Raw genomic sequence first — 19,667 nt, 5'->3', positions numbered from 1 at the left:
GCTTTCTTGCATTGTTCTTATCTGTATTTAGTTATCATGATTTCCTTTATCTGGATTATAATAATTTAGCTTCTTTATATTCCTCTTTTCCGGATTTGTTGAAGGGGTTTCCTTGCACCATCTTTATCTGGATTACCTGGATTAAATCAGCTTAGTTTCTTTTTATTCCCCCTTTCTGTATTCATTTACAGGGGTTTTCTTGCACCATTCTTATTTGGTTTGAATCAGCCTGATTTGATTGTTTTCGTCTTATCTGGCTTAATTCTTTTGCATTATATTTATCTTGTTTGGAATGATTTTCTTGAAAAATTCTCATCTGGATTTGCTTGGACTGGTTTTCGTTGTTTATCTTTATCTGGATTTGCTTGGACTGGTTTTCGTTGTTTATCTTTATCTGGATTTGTGTCCGTTGTATTCGTCTGTCTCCTGGACATGTAATTATAAGTTGATGTAAGGCTTTTCTATAAAACGAAACCATCTAAAACAAGCATCCCCCATTCTAACAACAACATACTAAACCATTGTGTGTATATGTTATTTCAATCTACATAAATATGTGACATAAATTAGTTTTCGGTCTACCAAATGTTTTTTAACGAATTGTTTATGAATATTTAAGTCAGATGTCGCACATAAATTTGTTCTAAACAAGACCAGCACGCCACCTTTTTGGGAGATTTGTAAATGAATTATGGATTATATTTGTTCTGTGGTTTGGTTATTGATTTTGGTGAGTCCAACTTTTGATATATTTGGCTGTTTAAGCAACAATTTATATAGGGCCACCCCTAAAACTTATACAATTTGCTGTAACACAACTGCGAATTTTCAGTGTGAGTAGGTAGGTAGGTCTTTGTTTTTTTTATAACCACTTACTATTTCATTTGTAAACAAACAAAATTGTGATGGATACTAAAACACTCTATCAAAGATTTCAAGAACTGAATTTAAGTCGAGGAAAGTCCTCAATACAGATAAACGGGTATCGATGTATGTTTATATTTACGTTCTGTTCTATATACATGTACATGTAACTGTATAACACTACGAAGTAGACAATGGCTTTATGACGTCACAAATCACCATTGTTGATTGCCATTGTAACGTCACTGAAGTTAGCTTCAGCCGAAGGTTAGACAAATTTTACCATTAATCGAGAAAGAATTATAAATAAACCTTACTGAAATTTCCTATATTTAGAGTATAATGTAAGTTGTAACTTCCTCACATTTTCACCAGTGTGAGATCGACTTTACCCACGTGAGCCAGCCATGTGAGATTTTTCTTTATTATATACCCATCAATGTATCGTTTGTTGATACTGTGGATTTCACACCGTGTGATCCAGTTTTCCGGATCACCACACTGTGGTTTTCTGATTTTGTATCAGTATCCTCTGAAACTGATGCCGTCACAATGACGTCACAATGCATGAACGCAACGTGTTTTTGCTTAAAATATTGGCCGCGTCACAAACAAAACTGCAAACAAAACATAATTTCACTGTATGTCTGTATTTTTGATAATTTGGATTACATTTAGTATCATATAAATGTGGATTTAAAATGCATAGGGGGTATATAATAAATTTATCATTACTACAGTAACTTGATCCGAAGAGTTGGATCACGTCTCGTTGACAGGCGAGGATCATCAGATCAAACTCGACGCTTCGCGTCTCGTGTGATCTGATGATCCGCGCCTGTCAACTCCACGTGATCCGACTCTTCGGATCAAGTTACTGTAGTAATAATATATATGTCTCACACTGCTACGACGTCATTTGATTGTGACGTCATATATTTTCTATGATTTACGTTACACGCTGACGTTTTACGTTACACGGTGAAGTAAAAAGTTTGCATCGTTATCTTTAAATTTTAGTGTATATAGCTTTATGTTGGACAACCTTGGGTTTTTTAGTTTACACTTACAGTATAAACCATTTTCGGGTATGCTCTTTCTGCCTATCTAATTAGTTTTTGCATCGAAGTTCAAATGAGGATTTTGATAATTTAGAATTTTCTCAAAGCTCCTACATTTATGCACTAAACTGTAGATAAAATGTGAGAAAAATAATCCTTCATTATTAATTACTCGTGTGGGATAGGGAAATTCCACCTCTGGAACAAGATTCGCTGTCTAGGACTCGGCAAAGCCTCGTCCTAGGCTGCGAATCCTGTACCCTCGGCGGAATTTTCCTATCCCACACTCGTACTAATGAAGGATTCTATTAGTCTTGTTAGAGAGGGTGATGAGTTGATAAAACGATTGTCGGACATGGTATTTGTACGCAAAAATGTTTAATATGAACTCAGAACCCACTCAAAGAAGACAGGCATTCCTTATTTGTAATGTGATACGTTACATTTGTGTGTTTTGTGGTTTATAGGTAAAACAATTCACCCTAAGTAAATACTAAATCTCACTTTGAATGTGCCTACTGTTACACACTGAAAGTACACAAGACAAGGACAGCATTCAGACTTTATAATTATATAGGGATATACAGGCATTATATCTATCACACATGTATAAATACATATATTCATTTATGTGTGATAGAGAACGGAGCGGATACGATGCCCCTATGGCCCGTGTAAGCGTCTAGTATCGGTATAACGTTTCATCCTTAGTAAATGCTAAATCTCACTTTGAGTGTGTTTACTGCTACATAATGAAAGTACACAAAACATGGGGAGCATTACATAGGCAATAGACAAGGATTGCTAATACTATTGTAATTATACTTATCAGTCTTCACCGGATACTGAAATAATCTCATATATATTCAAATGTTTAGAAACCTTCAATTTCACCTGTGAATCGCGGTTTGTCAACCCAAACCATAGGCGCTTTTTAGATACTTGGCGGCTGCATCACGATGTTGAACACATTTCCTCTAGGTCTAGTTCTAACTTAGACAGATGATGACCCAATCAAGGCCCTTACAGTGGTGTATATTTCTAATTTAGTTTTCAAAGTCCGTCACGAATCTAATTTGAACATGTAGAATCAGTGTGTGGGTCACTGTGGGTTGGCAGCAACTGAGCCTGAGGACATCCGAGGTTAATGCACATCGGTGATTACTAACACGAATAACTGTCAGGAAGACATTAATTCATGAATCGACATAACCTGCTGATTTGACAGTTTTATGAAGAAGTGACCATGGACTTCTCCGCCATGTTGAATTGTTTTCTCGAAACTTGATCTCGATGATAAAAACTATCTTGAAGTAGCCATAAAAATGAGTCGCAATATTTTGAGTGGGTCGGTCGCGTAATAGCAAACATACATTTTTTAAAAGGATAGCCTATGGCATTAGAGTGAACAGATTGATGAAAATGCTGCATAGTCAAGAGCTACAAATACTTATCCTGGTTTGTACTGTTCTCCTTGTGAATGCTTGATAAGGACAGATAAATATGTTGTTTTTTTTCTTGCATCTTTATTTTACAGAAAATATATTAAGGGTGCCCTATGGAGCATACAAGAGAAAATAAAAAATATCAAAAGTATTTGTGATATATTAATGCTAATCTCTTGGTATATCCGCGATGACTTTTGGCTTGTAATCAATGATAACAATTGTGATATGTGGACAGACATATATTAGCAAACTCTGGTCAGCCCAAACTGTGAAATGCCACAGTAAAAGTAAATTCCCATTTGTATAGCAGTTCTTATTATTACAATTATCATTACAGTTTGGCAAATGTCAGTAGACCGAAATATTTTTCTATAAATTAAAGTCCGTGTCAAATCCTACATGTGCCTGTATTGTTTAAGACTTCAGGCCTTGTCACCAAGTTTGACATAAATCTAATTCAAATGCAGAATCTGTCGGAAAAGGTACATTTCAAATTCTCATTAGTATAGGATATTCTGAGAGGACTGCATGTATGAATATGAAAATCAGATTTCATATATGGCGATACATTTATGGTTTGAAGCATAGATAGATATGAAAATATCAATTAAACCTGAATAAATAATTTCTAAAGGACAATACATTACGAATACGCTGTATAATAACTCCTGTTGTGTGGTAAATAGGTGAACAAAGTTTATTTCGAGTCGGTAAAGATAGAACAAATTGCAAAAGCATTAGCTTAGCTAGGATATTAAAACTACACGCCGTACACAAGACATATGCATACGATCTAGTTCGTCAATACAACCTCGCATTGGGTCAAATGCTGTCTGACGTGTTTCATACTGATTGTTAAGCCGTTCTTGGCACACTGATTTGACTACGGATAACTCCGTTTACCTGACCAGGATATGGGGCTCACGGCGGATGTGACCGGTCAACAGGGGATGCTTACTCCTCCTAGGCACCTGGTGTGTCCAGGGGTCCGTGTTTGTCCAACTATCTATTTTGTATTGCTTATAGGAGTTATAAGATTGATCACTGTTCGTTATCTTCACCTTGCATCTACAAACTGTAGAGAAATGATCAAAACATCTACAAACTGTAAAAAATAAACCAAAGATATACAAACTGTAAAATATAAACCAAAGATATACAAACTGTAAAAAATAAACCAAAGATATACAAACTGTAAACAATAAACCAAATATACACAAACTGTAAAAAATAAACCAAAGATATACAAACTGAAAAAAATAAACCAAAGATATACAAACTGTAAAAAATAAACCAGAGATATACAAACTGTAAAAAATAAACCAAAGATATACAAACTGAAAAAAATAAACCGAAATATATACAAACTGTAAAAAATAAACCAAAGATATACAAACTGTAAAAAATAAACCAGAGATATACAAACTGTAAAAAATAAACCAAAAATACACAAACTGTAAAAAATAAACAAAACATATACAAACTGTAAAAAATAAACCAAAGATATACAAACTGTAAAAAATAAACCAAAGGTATACAAACTGTAAATAATAAACCAAAACATAAACAGATTGTAAAGAAATGTTTCAAACATATACAAACTATAAAGAAATATACCACAACATATACAAACTATAAAAAGGTTATCAAAACATATACAAGCTGTAAAGAAATATCAACCAAAACTTACGCAAACTGTAAAGAAATAAAGCAATAGATATCACGGCGGGTGTGACCAGTTGACAGGGGATGCTTACTCTTCCTAGGCACCTGATCCCACCTCTGATGTATCCAGGGGTCCATGATTTCCTAACTATTTATTTTGTATTGCTTATATGAGTTATGAGATTGATCACTGTTCGTTATCTTCACCTTTCATATACCAATTATAAAGAAAGAATCAAAACGTATGTAAACTGTACAGAAGAGACATTAGAAATTAGAACATGCATTAACATGTCTGGTCTGACCTAGGTGTACATGAAGTGTAAATGTCGCAGTGTATATATGTAAGTATTAAGTTACTTTCGCTTTCGTTTGTTGTTGACAGTAAATATTGAGGTACTTTCACTTTCGTTTGTTGTTGACAGTAAATAATGAGTTACTTTCACTTTCGCTTGTTGTTGATTGTAAATATTGATGTGGTTTCACTTTTGTTTGTTATTGATTGTAAATATTAAGGTAGTTTCACTTTCGTTTGTTGTTGACAGTAAATATTGATGTAGTTTCACTTTCGTTTATTGTCGACAGTAAATATTGAGGTAGTTTCACTTTCGTTTGTTGTTGACAGTAAATATTGATGTAGTTTCACTTTTGTTTATTGTCGACAGTAAATATTGAGGTAGTTTCACTTTCTTTTGTTAATGACTCTAAATATTGAGATAATTTCATTTTCGGTTATTGCTGACTATAAATATCAAGATAGTTTAATTTTCTCCCCGTTAATATCTATCCCGTGTGTAAAAGGGGCTTTAATTTTCTTCCTAGTTTGAACAAGCCGGATGGTCGCCGGATGCATCTACCGTTTGCACATGGTGATGGGCGATTGTCATGGACCATCACATTTGTCAATTCGGGATTACCCAGTGCCTCATCTGTAAATGTGTGAAAGGGGCTTAAGTAGTGTTTTTCACGAGCAGAGTTTCGCGACAGAATTTGCTAGTTTTTGTCTAATATCAGTGTTTACATTTTGTTAGACGCTTTTTGATTGGATACACAGACTTCTCTCAGGGTTTATTGACATCAAGCTTGTGGAGAATGAAAACTTTTGACAAGCTCTAGCAAAATAAAATGGCTAAGGGCAATACAGAGGGTAAATCAGTCTTTAAAGCGTCTTCATGCAAAGAAACTTCCATGGGGTATATAAAGAACACTCATCGTGGTCCCCTATAACAACCATTTAGGAATATAAACAATCCATTAATCCAGACAATCAGGCGTTTTCTATGATGACGCGCCCTTCCGTACTGAATCCATTAATCCGCCTCTGCAATGAGACTTTAAATCTCGCAGATGGCAAAAATAGAATATTAAAATTTTGAAAGGCGTAGTACGATTACAGCAAATGACAGCTTGTTATGCCTGTCAGACTAATTTCCACAAATCATATTTTACATGATTCAGCACGCTGAATTACTTATTCTGTTTTTCCAGTTTCTAATTTGCTTGGTTCCCTCCTCTGACTTGTGCTAAACTAGTTCTTTTGTTTATTGTTTGTGTTTTCCTGTTTATTAACGGACATAATGCATGCAAGCGATTGCTAGTTTTTCTAACTTTTGTTTGCGTTGATCAACTGCACGTTACGGTTGACCTTTCTATGTATTTTCCCAGTTTCTCTAGTTTTGTTTGTGAGTACATAATAGTGTATGAAAAAGTGAAGTTAACGAATAGTGATCAGTTTCATGAATTCCATTCACAAAATAAAGAATTGGGCAGACACGCCCATCTCCCGGAACAACAGAGGTGGGACCAGGTGTCTAGGAGGAATAAGCATTCCCTGTTGATCGGTCACACGCACAGTGAGCCCTATATCTTAATCAGGTAAACGGATAATCCGTAGTCAAAATCAATGTTAAGAAATGATGTTCCATGTACGTAAATTGTTCAGTAATTAAATTCCACAACGGAAGGAATATGTTATATTTTAAAAACTATTTTGGGTGTTTACAAAAGAACCATTTCTATCATAAACTGACAATTATACGCGCTTAAGTATGTAAAACTTATACGGTCCCAATTTTGAGGCACCAGGTGCGCATTTCGACAAATAATGTCTCTTCATTAATGCTCAACCGAAATGTTTGAAATCCGAAATAACAATACACTTGCTAGATCTATTTTAGGGAAAACAGAGTGCCAAAATAAGGAGACAAATTCGTCTAAGGATGAGAGCTATGCATGCCATATTTACATGACTACTCTAAATAAAAATGGAGAACTCTGTAGTCAAAGACAGTATGTAAGGCTCAGTGTACAAAGGATCGCCTAACAATTAGTATAAAACATGTCAGACATCATCCAACCAAGTGACAGGTTATATCTTGGTGGAGCTGTGTGTTGGTTACGATTGGTTTATCTTAATTGTATTTGTTTCAATTTTTGGTTTTAAGATTCGATACTTTATCCCTAGTATATTTTATAGGTGAATGGACAGCTGAATGGTCAACTGCAATACGCTGTGAAATCCGGTTCCTGTCCTACAAATATCTGTGTGTCTGTATTCGACAATGGCTGCCAGAGTGATATGAACTGTCCTGGAGGTAAGAAGAAAAAGAAGAAGGAGAGAGAGAGAGAGAGAGAGAGAGAGAGAGAGAGAGAGAGAGAGAGAGAGAGAGAGAGAGAGAGAGAGAAAGAATGGCAATGATAGAGAGAGAGAATGGAAATAAAAAGAGAAGGGAGAAAAATGAAATATCTCAAATGGGAAGAGAGGTCATGAGTTATTCTCCTTAAACAAGGATATCGAAAGATAAGATATAAACCCGCTTGGTTTAAGGGAGGTCCCTGTATTTTCATACCTGGAAGGGACGCTACAAATTAAAAGTATTTTACAGTCAGCAGAAAAAAAGCAAACCCAACTGCATGAAATATTTCCATATCTATATATGAAAATGCCAAATTGTAAAATACAGATTAAGCAACTCCAAATCATGCAGATAAATGTGATTTTCTTTTCACTAATTAACTATAGTCTGTTTCGGTAGCTCAGTGATAGATCCATAACCGAAACTAATAACATGTTTACATAGCATATATAGCATGCCACTATGTTAAACATTTGAGTTATTAAATATAAAAAAAATACAGTGGATTCGATACTTCCATAAACAGTGCTATTTCAGATATGCATGTCGTATGTATCAATCTTGCTTAGTGAATACGGAACCTGGCTCTCTGACCTGTGATTAGTAAACCTGGTACTCTGACGTATGATTAGGGAACCTGGTACTCTGACGTATGACTAGTGAACCTGGTACTCTGACGTATGATTAGGGAACCTGGTACTCTGACGTATGATTAGGGAACCTGGTACTCTGACGTATGATTAGGGAACCTGGTACTCTGATCTGTGATTAGTGAACTTGGTACTCTGACGTATGACTAGTGAACCTGGTACTCTGACGTATGATTAGGGAACCTGGTACTCTGACGTATGATTAGGTAACCTGGTACTCTGACGTTTGATTAGTGAACCTGGTACTCTGACGTATGATTAGGGAACCTGGTACTCTGACCTGTGATTAGGGAACCTGGTACTCTGACGTAGGATTAGGGAACCTGGTACTGTGACGTATGGTTAGGGAACCTGGTACTCTGACGTATGATTAGGGAACTTGGTACTCTGACGTATGATTTGGAAACCTGGTACTCTGACGTATAATTAGGGAACCTGGTTCTCTGACCTGTGACTAGTGAACCTGGTACTCTGACGTATGATTAGGGAACCTGGTACTCTGATGTATGATTAGGGAACCTGATACTCTGACGTATGGTTAGGGAACCTGGTTCTCTGACCTGTGATTAGGGAACCTGGTATTCTGACGTATGACTAGTGAACCTGGTACTCTGACGTATGATTAGGGAACCTGGTACTCTGACGTAGGATTAGGGAACCTGGTACTCTGACGTATGATTAGTGAACCTGGTACTCTTACGTATGATTAGGGAACCTGGTACTCTGACGTATGATTAGGGAACCTGGTTCTCTGACCTGTGACTAGTGAACCTGGTACTCTGACGTATGATTAGGGAACCTGGTACTCTGATCTGTGATTAGAGAACCTGGTCACAGATCATGAAACTGTTTTAAACTTTAAGATTGTCTTAAATCAATAAAGTTGCCCTAAAATCTTAAGACTGGTCTTAAAGTGGATCACAAAAAAAATAATAACTTAGACTTAAGATTGGTACTTTGGTTTAAATTTTAAGCTGTCTTAACTTTCTAAGACTGTCGCTAAGTTCGTTCAAAATGGCCGCGCTGGTTGCATTTTTGAGGCGAGTAAGAGAAAATGAGCGTAATATCCGTCGTTGAGGACGTCTGCCCCGACCAAGAAGCGGACAAGTCATTTGTTTAAGAAAAAATATACCGTCGGTACATCGAAAACACAGGATCTTGACGTTGAAAATCATATAATGAAAAAAAATTGTTTTTCGATAAGCAAAGTATTCACGTAAAAAGTTTGTTTACAGGAAAAGAAGTCAAATCCCTGTAATCGAAAAGTAACACCGCTAGCCCAGAAAGATTGAGAGCGGGTGTATTCAAACATATAGGCATAAATATGACTTCTTATGTGATCAAAATATCGCAGGATTGATCGCCCGATTGTCCGTTTCACTACCTAATCGTAGTTCCTAAAGTAGATGTAAACGTGAAAGTAGCACGTACACGTATGGTCGTTTCACTAAAAAGTTACGACTACAAAAGTACATGTATTTACCTGACTGAGTTTGTTGACAATGTGAAAGAAGAAAACAATCATTACTTGCAGTCTGCATTTGCACACGAATAATATGCAGTTCGAGCCCGAATTTGAAATTAATTAGAGTTATCCTTCTTTGCTACGCACACAGTCGACAAAATAAAGAAAGGCATTGAATTTAATAAAATTATCGCTTCAATCACTCTTAACTTTAAGACAGTTACATGATCCCTGAGCCTGGTATTCTGATCTATGAGTAGAGAACCTGGTACTCTGAGGAGTGATTAGGGAAAGTGGTACTATGATGTGTGATTATGGAAAGTTGTACTATGACGTGTGATCAGGCAAAGTGGTTCTATGGTGTGTGATTAGGAAAAGTGGTACTCTGACGTTTGATTAGAGAAACTGATACTATGCTGTGTGATTAGAGAACCTGATACTATGCTGTGTGATTAGAGAACCTGATACTATGCGGTGTGATTAGGGAACCTGATACTATGCGGTGTGATTAGAGAACTGATACCATGCGGTGTGATTAGAGAAACTGATACTATGCGGTGTGATTAGGGAACCTGATACTATGCGGTGTGATTAGAGAAACTGATACTATGCGGTGTGATTAGAGAAACTGATACTATGCAGTGTGATTAGAGAAACTGATACTATGCGGTGTGATTAGGGAACCTGATACTATGCGGTGTGATTAGGGAACCTGATACTATGCGATGTGATTAGAGAAACTGATACTATGCGGTGTGATTAGAGAAACTGATACTATACGGTGTGATTAGAGAAACTGATACTATGCGGTGTGATTAGAGAAACTGATACTATACGGTGTGATTAGAGAAACTGATACTATGCTGTGTGATTAGAGAAACTGATAATATGCTGTGTGATTAGGGAACCTGGTACTCTGACGTGTGATAGGAAATCTTGTATTGTGATACAATGGTTTTGAAAAATCTTACATTATGATGAAGTTACAGTTTAATGTTAACAAATCACATGTATCTACAGCTTCCCCTCCCACGTCACTACGATGTTTACAGATTACGTCATAGGTCGAGTTTCACTGGTCACTAGCAACTGATTTAGTCACAAAACCATCAAAAAGATCAACAATCACAATTGTCAGTATTTAGTATTCATGTAGTAAAATTCCATTATCATACGTCACAGATCGGGATGGCCAATTTTTCAATCCAGAAGTAAATATCAACGGTAAAATTCAAATTTATGATAAACGGGAAGATTTAGCTTCTCCATCATCTACTTCCCATACCTATGTAGCAATATTCCATTATCACCTGTACATGTATATGGTGTTTATATCTCTCAACTGATTCGATACACAATAGCTTGTTCTGCGTATGGTCAGGTTTTAAATCGAGGCAAGCTACTGAGAAACAAGTTGATGGAGTTTCAACAGCCGTATTCAAAGCTCAACATTTCGCAAATTCTATGGTCGCCATAACAATCTAATTACAACCTATCTTTAAGTAGAATACTTTCTAGGATGTTTCAAGCCAATTGTTTGGGTGTTTCTTACATACTAATTTTAATTACGGAATACTTCGTTTACCCGATGATGATATTAAGTCAACGGCAGATGTAATCGATTAACAAGAATGCTTACTCCTCCTACACGCCTGATCCCACCTCTGTTATGTCCAGGGGTCCGTGTGTGTCTACTGGTATGATCATCATTTATAGGCATTGAGATTATCAACACTTCTCGTATTATGAAATACACAAAGATACAAAATTGTAAAGAATTGAATAAGATTATTCTATTTTGTATTGCTTATAGGAGTTATGAGATTGATCACTGTTCGTTATCTTCACTTTTCGTTATAGGAGTTATGAGATTGATCACTTGTCGTTATCTTCACCATTATAGGAGCTATGAGATTAATCACTGTTCGATTTCTTCACCTTTATAGGAGTTATGAGATTGATCACTGTTCGTTATTTTCGCCTTTATAGGAGTTATGAGATTAATCACTGTTTGCTATCTTCACCTTTATAGGAGTTATGAGATTGATCACTGTTTGTTATTTTCGCCTTTATAGGAGTTATGAGATTAATCACTGTTTGCTATCTTCACCTTTATAGGAGTTATGAGATTGATCACTGTTCGTTATCTTCACCTTTATAGGAGTTATGAGATTGATCACTGTTCGTTATCTTCACCTTTATAGGAGTTATGAGATTGATCACTGTTCGTTATCTTCACCCTTATAGAAGTTACGAGATTAATCACTGTTTGCTATCTTCACCTTTATTAGAGTTATGAGATTGATCGCTGTTCGTTATCTTCACCTTTATAGGAGTTATGAGATTGATCACTCTTCGTTATCTTCACCTTTATTAGAGTTATGAGATTGATCACTGTTCGTTATCTTCACCTTTATAGGAGTTATGAGATTGATCACTGTTCGTTATCTTCACCCTTATAGAAGTTACGAGATCAATCACTGTTTGCTATCTTCACCTTAATTAGAGTTATGAGATTGACCACTGTTCGTTATCTTCACCTTTGTAGTAGTTACGAGATTAATTACTGTTCGTTATGCAGCTAGGTTAAGGGCTTTTATAGTCAAATGCACAATAATTATGGGCTGAAATTGCACCTCAAATTAACAGGTCTCATTAGACTTGTTAGGGTTAAACACTGAAACGACACTACCCTTGTTGACTGTAACTGAGCTACTGTAAATTCTCCTTATGATATCATGTAACACTCTAGGTTTGGAAAACAGCAAGAGGCCCTACTTATGACAAAATTTGAGGTTCATGCGGGTAACCAGGTTATTTGTCTTGATATAATCAGAAAGAAAGAAAAATCCTTAATATGAAAATTGTTGTTAACAATTGCATACTCAAACTATATTATGTCTTTGTAGACGTTGCAATAAATCCTAGAAAAGTCTACTAGAACATTAGATCCAGAAGTTTCAATTGTTGGAGACACAATCCTTTTAGAATTTAAAAAATGTTTACAACCCGATCGTGCATGGATGCAGTGAATGAATAATACAATTTCTGCTCTCATGAAATCTACATTTATTTTAAAAATTACCCAGTATGTATTGACATAGTATATACTATGTATCTGTTAATTTATCTAAGTATCTCCTTTTCATTCATTTATGACAGAAATGAAATGTTGCGCCAACAAATGCGGTAAATCTATGTGTATGCCACCGAGAAGTTCCGAACAATTTCATAGAAATTCCGAACAATGTAAGTATCTAATGTCTTCATACCAAAACGTTTTGAGCAGTACAAATATCTTATCTATCCATACAGAGAAGTTCCGAACAGCCTAAGTCTAATGTATTCAACACAAAAATTAAAATAATGTTCCATTCCTACCCACGTCACATGTGTTTGATTCCGACGCTGTGTAAAACTTAAACCATTTTACATAGGTATTGACAAACACTTTACATAGGTATTAACAAACATTTTACTTAGGTAATGACGTACATTTTACATAGGTAATGGTGGTAATGACAAACATTTTAGATAGGTAAAGACGGTATATTCATCGACCGCCTGGTATCTGATGTCAAGTCAAAGATCTTTCAGATTTGAGCTTTGAAATGTAGGTTCTCTATCGTAGTAAGAGTTGACACGATTATACCCGTCATGTATAGGTTCAAGTTTCAAAATTTGCCTTTATCAATATAACGTCACATTTAACAATATAACTTCATATTGACAACTATTCATGTTTTGTCAGTAAGTCATCCCCATGAACAGCTGCACGTGTCGTTTGTGCAGGATACTGCAGTGGAATATCCTGACCACTGTTACTACAACAGTCAGTGGTACTATCCAGGACAGAATCTGATCAGCAGGGAGGGTAATGTTTGTACCTGTATGAACCGTGACAAGATCGTCTGTTCACAAGGAAACAACAATAACAACAATCATGTCAACAACAACAACAACAACCAGGTCAATAACAACAATCATGTCAACAACAACAACCAGGTCAAAAACGTTGCCCAGGGTATGTTCTTCATTAAATGACATACACTTACCATCAATATTTTTATATCATAGGAGATTTTCGACATAGCTCGGAATCTGTGCATTTACTAGGGAATCATAGAGAACAATGTATCGATGTTTCACTCACTGAATAAAAGTGCCAAGTATTTGATTCTCTATTTCCATGTTGTTCCCTCACGCAGGCTCCGCACATTACGTTATTTGTTTGATGACACGTACCACCACATCACGTTTTTAGATTCATTGATGTGTAGAATCTCGTTCATCTTTAATTTTCTTCTCTCTAAATAACTGTAATAAATGACATTGTAATAATATTTCTTGAGGTTACTGGATTGTCTAACAATGTATATACCACTTTACGTCTTTGTATATATCACTACATATCTTTGTTTGTATCACTACACATCTTTGTATGTATCAATCATACCGGTATCATTAATATCGTTATTACTTTTATTACAGAAATGTCCAATCCGATCCAGTCAAATTTTCGTATGGGGCCAGACACATGGCAATCACCGCAATCATGGACAACATCAGCACCGCAGTGGGAGACCCCGGTACCTCATTGGGAAACTCCGGTACCTCAATGGGAAACTCCAGAACCTCAGTGGAACAATATCCTCCCTCAAATGGAGGCTACACCCCAACAGGCACAAATCTACATTCAAGATGTTAACAATAAGCAGATTATTAGCGGATCACAGCAAAGTTCCAGGAATACATACCAGAATGTGGAGGAGATACTTGGTACTCAGAGCCCAGCCTTCTTTCAAGCGAGTCCAGTAAAAGAGGCTCAAGCTAATAGCGTTATAAACGGTCAATCATATTTTCAGAATCCTTATGGATCAGCCAGTTTGCAGCAATCTCTGTATGAAAAGGGTTTCCCCAGGTCGGACAAATCTGGTTCTGTGCAACCCAATGAGCACAAATCGGATGTGAACGGAGAATCGTGGATGTATCAACCTATGAACGGAAATATAAAATTTGGGTTACCCAGTGAGAATGGAGGAAATGTATTCCAGGGTCCGCTCACCACCGATATTACTGTGATCTCAGGCGGCGGGGACCTGCAATCGAGTGGAGTCGGCGTGAGTAAGGACTACCAAACCTGGGAAAGAACCACCACTCCCTTACCGTGGTACCTCAACACAGGAGTTAGTAAAAATATTGTGGAGCATATAGACATTGGTTTACTAGAAGGTCAAAATCAAGATAATCACATACAACATAATCATAATTCAGGATTTCCCGAGGAGCAAATTCAGAGACTTCAGGAACCAGGACAATCCGAAGCTTATTCCGGTTTTGGATTTGAAGTCAATCAACAACAAAGTATACACGAGACAGGATCCAATCAGGGTCACTTAGAAACCAGGCAGGCTGGGTCTAACAATGCTTTTTCTAACATTCAGCAGCAACAAGATAAGGTGAATAGTCTAACTCATGCTAAATCACCAAACCAACAGAATCGTCAAGAGGTCCAACAAGAAATAATGCCTTTAAAAACGTTGGTGCAAGACCAATCTTTCAACCAAGACCAATCTTTCAACCAAGACCAATCTTTCAACCAAGGTCAGACTTTCAACCAAGGTCAGGCTTTCAACCACAACAATGTTCGTAAAGAAGGCCAGCCTCCCAGACGCGGGCAGGATCTCAATCAAGGCCAACCAATAAGTGGGAGGGAATCAAATAACTTTCAGTTCCAGAATTATTCACCAGGGGGAAACGCTGGACTTGGTCAAAACGCACAGACAAACTTCAATTCAATGCAGCAGGATTCCAGAGCTGCATTCGGTGATTTTGGAACAAACACAGAAGGACAAATGCAATCGAGACCTCGAAATACTCAGCAGTTATCCCTTACTCCCGGACACAATCAAGCTGTCCAAGTAAGGGACAACATTCCTAATAACAATAAACCATATACAAGCAATGCCGAAAGTCAGATCAGAGGTGAAAACGACCGTCTGCAACAAAAGCAAAATTTTCAACATAATTTGAATGCAAATGTAAAGTTTACGAGTAAACCCTTTTATCCACAGATGTCACAGAGTCAGCCAGTTCAAAAACAACAGAGTTTGGAGTCCAAATATGATCGATATAGGGAGACCAACCCTGCAAATGATAATGCAAAACATTTTAGTCAAATGAGAAGGGTTGCAAATCCCCAGACTGGAAACCCGTGGCAGAATTCAGACAAGGTGAACCAAGTGATTGAAAAATCTGAGAAAGGGATATTTTCACGTAATTCCAAAATCAGTGCACATAAAATGTTAAACGACAACAGCAGGAAAACATTCACTTTTAACAATGGACGACCGCAAACCAATATCAACAAAGCGATTAGTTTTGAAGCTATGCGCAATGAGAATGACTTAAGAATATTTAATCGTCAACAATCGAGGGCTACCCCATTTTCTTTAAAAACCTTTGAGTCTAGTAATCCGGCTCGAATGGATCATACGGTTTCCGTTCCTCAAAAAGACCCCTCTCAGTTAGATTTCTCCGTGAAACACTCTAGTAAGAATGAGTACACGAAGACAAAACCAGGTGTTCAGGGGAAACAGTTGATGAAAGAAATCATCATAGAAACTACAGTCCCCCCAGCAACTACAACGAAAAGTTTCATACAGTTTTTGAAAGAAGTTTTGGAGCAGAGGGAGTTAGTCAAGAGTAAAATGGAAGTATCTCCGATAGAGGACCATACCGAAATGGGAAAAAGTAAAGCAACAACACTCTCAACGTCGCCAAGCACAGAATCACCAACAACGCACAAGAAACCAACAAAAGCCCCATCAACGACTACCTCCACGTCAGCAATACCACTGACAGTGACATCAGCAATACCATCTACCACATCTTCTGCTACTACTTCATTTTCTACAGCTATTTACACAACAACAATAACCGATTCCATTGCAACAACAAAACGCAGAGATACAAACAAATCGACCATAAAGCTGGATTTAGATCAAACTCCTCGCACACTTCGATCTCTTTTAGCCGGAATAGAGAAACATACCACAGTTAAGATAAAAATCCTGCCTTCCCCTGATGGATCCCAACGGGGTGAGACAACAATTATATATGCTACTCCTAAATCCAAGATCAATCCAACTACCTCGCCAGCAACTACGACATTTAAGTACGTTGACTCTCAGAGTGGGTCCACAACTGACCTGGTGGAAAATCCTCCGCCTTCAACAGAAACAAAACCACCGCGCATAAAAATCATGACCGAGGGTACGACACCTCCGATCTTTACCACTACCATGGTTAACACGACCGTCAGTTCTGCCTCGATAACACCGAACTTTGAACATGCGGGTGAGAGAAGTAGAGGGACGACTAATTCCCACTTCTCTCACTTCCAGTTCACGGACAGCGCCACCCAACGAATGGATGTGGTGGACCAAACAAAGGATATACTCCTGGATAGTGGTCCTACCACAGCAAGGGCTGTACCAGCGAGTACTGAACAATGGTATCAAGAAACACCAGTTGTATACTCCAGAACATCCCATGTTGATGGTAAAGCTACTGACCCGAATCAGGTGCAAATTCCTAGACAACGTCCTACAAATCTTAGCAATCAAGACACTCTACCCGCCAATGCAACCTTCTTCGAAAGGATTATATATCTGAAACGTCAGATGGAAGTGAGACAGAATCCGCTAGCTGCTCTGCAGAAATATGGAAATCCTTCTTCTAACATGCTTCATCTGATAAAATTACTTCCAAAGAACAACCAAAACCCCATGGCCGCAAAAAATGTTGCGCAGTTATACACTGTGAAAGATCGACCTGTGCCCAAAACAACTACCTTATCTCCACCGTCTACCACCACCACTACAACCACCACCACCTCGACAACTGAACAGCCCACACTGCCAACAGGAGCCACTGAGTTTTCCTTTTTTGAACATCCTGCTGCAAACATCAAAGAGTCATCAAAACCCAACATAAAGAAACAAACATCTGCCGCAAAACAAGCCGCTGATGTACAGAAAAAGCCTGCTGCGAAAAACACAGGACGGGCACCAAAAAAGGGAAGAAAACCTCCGTCAAGATCGCAGAGAAAAAAGAAAAATAAACAGTGTGTTTATTTCGGGAAGGTTTATAAAGTTGGGAAAAGATTTAGGAACAACAAAGGACAGCGATGTAGATGCCAGAGAAACGGGAGGGTTAAATGTAGGCGATAGACCAAGACTGTTTGTAGATTTCATTGTCTGTCTCTGTTAAATGTCGGCGATAGACCAAGACTGTTTGTAGGTTTTATTGTCTGTCTCTGTTAAATGTCGGCGATAGACCAAGACTGTTTGTAGGTTTTATTGTCTGTCTCTGTTAAATGTCGGCGATAAACCAAGATTGTAAATTTCATTGTCTCTTTCTGTTTGTAAATGTCGGCGATAGACCAAGACTGTTTGTAGATTGCATTGTCTGTCTCTGGTCTCAAAGAGCTTATTTCCTTGATGCAGTGATGAAATGATACACCACACGACTAACTGTGTTTCCTTTCATGTATAATTCATAATATTACACGCCTTCAATTTCTACTTCTACTGTTTCCCCAAACAGGGAGTGAGTTTTTTTTTCGCTATAGATATTTCTTCTTTTATCACCAACAGTGAGTTAACAGTGTTGTATTATCAACTATTATGTAACAGTGTTTACCTTATCAATTGAAGTCTCTTGTTGAATTCAACGAAGCACAGAACACAAGGATATTGTTTGATGTGAAATTCTGCTGCATATTCATGATGATGGAAGACGCATGCACTTTATCCAGTTAGATTATGAAATAGAGGAATATGATACAAACGTCTCAGTTGTGTTGGTGTTTTGGTTGCTATGGTGTTCTATTCTTTAATACTGCCTTTAATGGAACATGCGTTTCACTTTTTGTGTTAAATCTTGATAGTGATATAAGTACTACGGTAGTCCATCAATAAAAGCGAACAAAAATATATTACAAATGCATAGAGAATCTATTACAAATGCATACAAAAATGTATTATAAATGCATACAAAAATCTATTATAAATGCATACAAAATCTATTACAAATGCATTCAAAACTCTATTACAAATGCATACAAAAATCTATTACAAATGCATACAAAACTCTATTATAAATGCATACAAAAATCTATTATAAATGCATACAAAAATCTATTACAAATGCATACAAAAATCTATTATAAATGCACAGCTTTTCGTAGACAACGATAATACCATTGGATCAGGACCCTAGGCACTGCATTTCCATATGAATGCAATGATAATGTATATGTTGAGGGAAATCTGACTAGTTCACAATGAAATAACGTGAATGTGAGTGGACTCTTTCCCAATACTCAAAGACGAAAACGCAGTGATAGATATCGTTCATATAAAAGACCAAGTATAAATGATGTCACGTTTGTTTCACTCTAACCTTACGTCAACAGACAATTAGGTTCACATCATATTCGTACAAAACTTTACTCTGTTCCTTTGAGAGTTCATACGTTATTTGAAGAAGCCACAGCTAGTCTATAATTGGATTTTTCAACACCTGAATATAGACTGAACTCTATGATTATGGATGTTGTCAATCACAGGCTTTTTAAACCAGCACGGGTCATAGGTGATATTCCTTCCAAATCATGCCGCCAGTTCCTTAAGCTCAAATTTACAAACAAAGAAATAGATGCCGTCAACATAAGCAACGCTCTTCGTCACAAAAGGGTCTAGTTCTGTATTTCGTAACAAATATACTTCTACTATTACATCCATTTTTTTTTTATTATAAACAAACTTTGCAGTGCCTAGATATAGACCATCTTATACGTAATCCACCAACGT

General features: G+C 37.0%; 1 protein-coding gene across 1 annotated transcript in view; it reads left to right on the top strand.

The window, feature by feature from the left end:
• LOC125662165 (putative mediator of RNA polymerase II transcription subunit 26) overlaps window positions 1-18,646 on the top strand; it is a 38,104-nt gene extending 19,458 nt beyond the window's left edge. The window contains exons 2-5 of the mRNA XM_056147830.1: window positions 7,515-7,632; window positions 12,952-13,038; window positions 13,541-13,813; window positions 14,281-18,646. Of these exons, the coding sequence (XP_056003805.1) occupies window positions 7,515-7,632; window positions 12,952-13,038; window positions 13,541-13,813; window positions 14,281-18,023 (4,221 nt within the window). The 3' untranslated portion in view covers window positions 18,024-18,646. The remainder of the gene's footprint in view (window positions 1-7,514; window positions 7,633-12,951; window positions 13,039-13,540; window positions 13,814-14,280) is intronic.
• Window positions 18,647-19,667: the final 1,021 nt, after the last annotated feature.

Source organism: Ostrea edulis, chromosome 8, assembly GCF_947568905.1.
Source record: "Ostrea edulis chromosome 8, xbOstEdul1.1, whole genome shotgun sequence".
Lineage (NCBI taxonomy): Eukaryota > Metazoa > Mollusca > Bivalvia > Ostreida > Ostreidae > Ostrea > Ostrea edulis.
The sequence above is the reverse complement of the archived record's forward strand: the minus strand, read 5'-3'. Positions and strand labels throughout refer to the sequence as shown.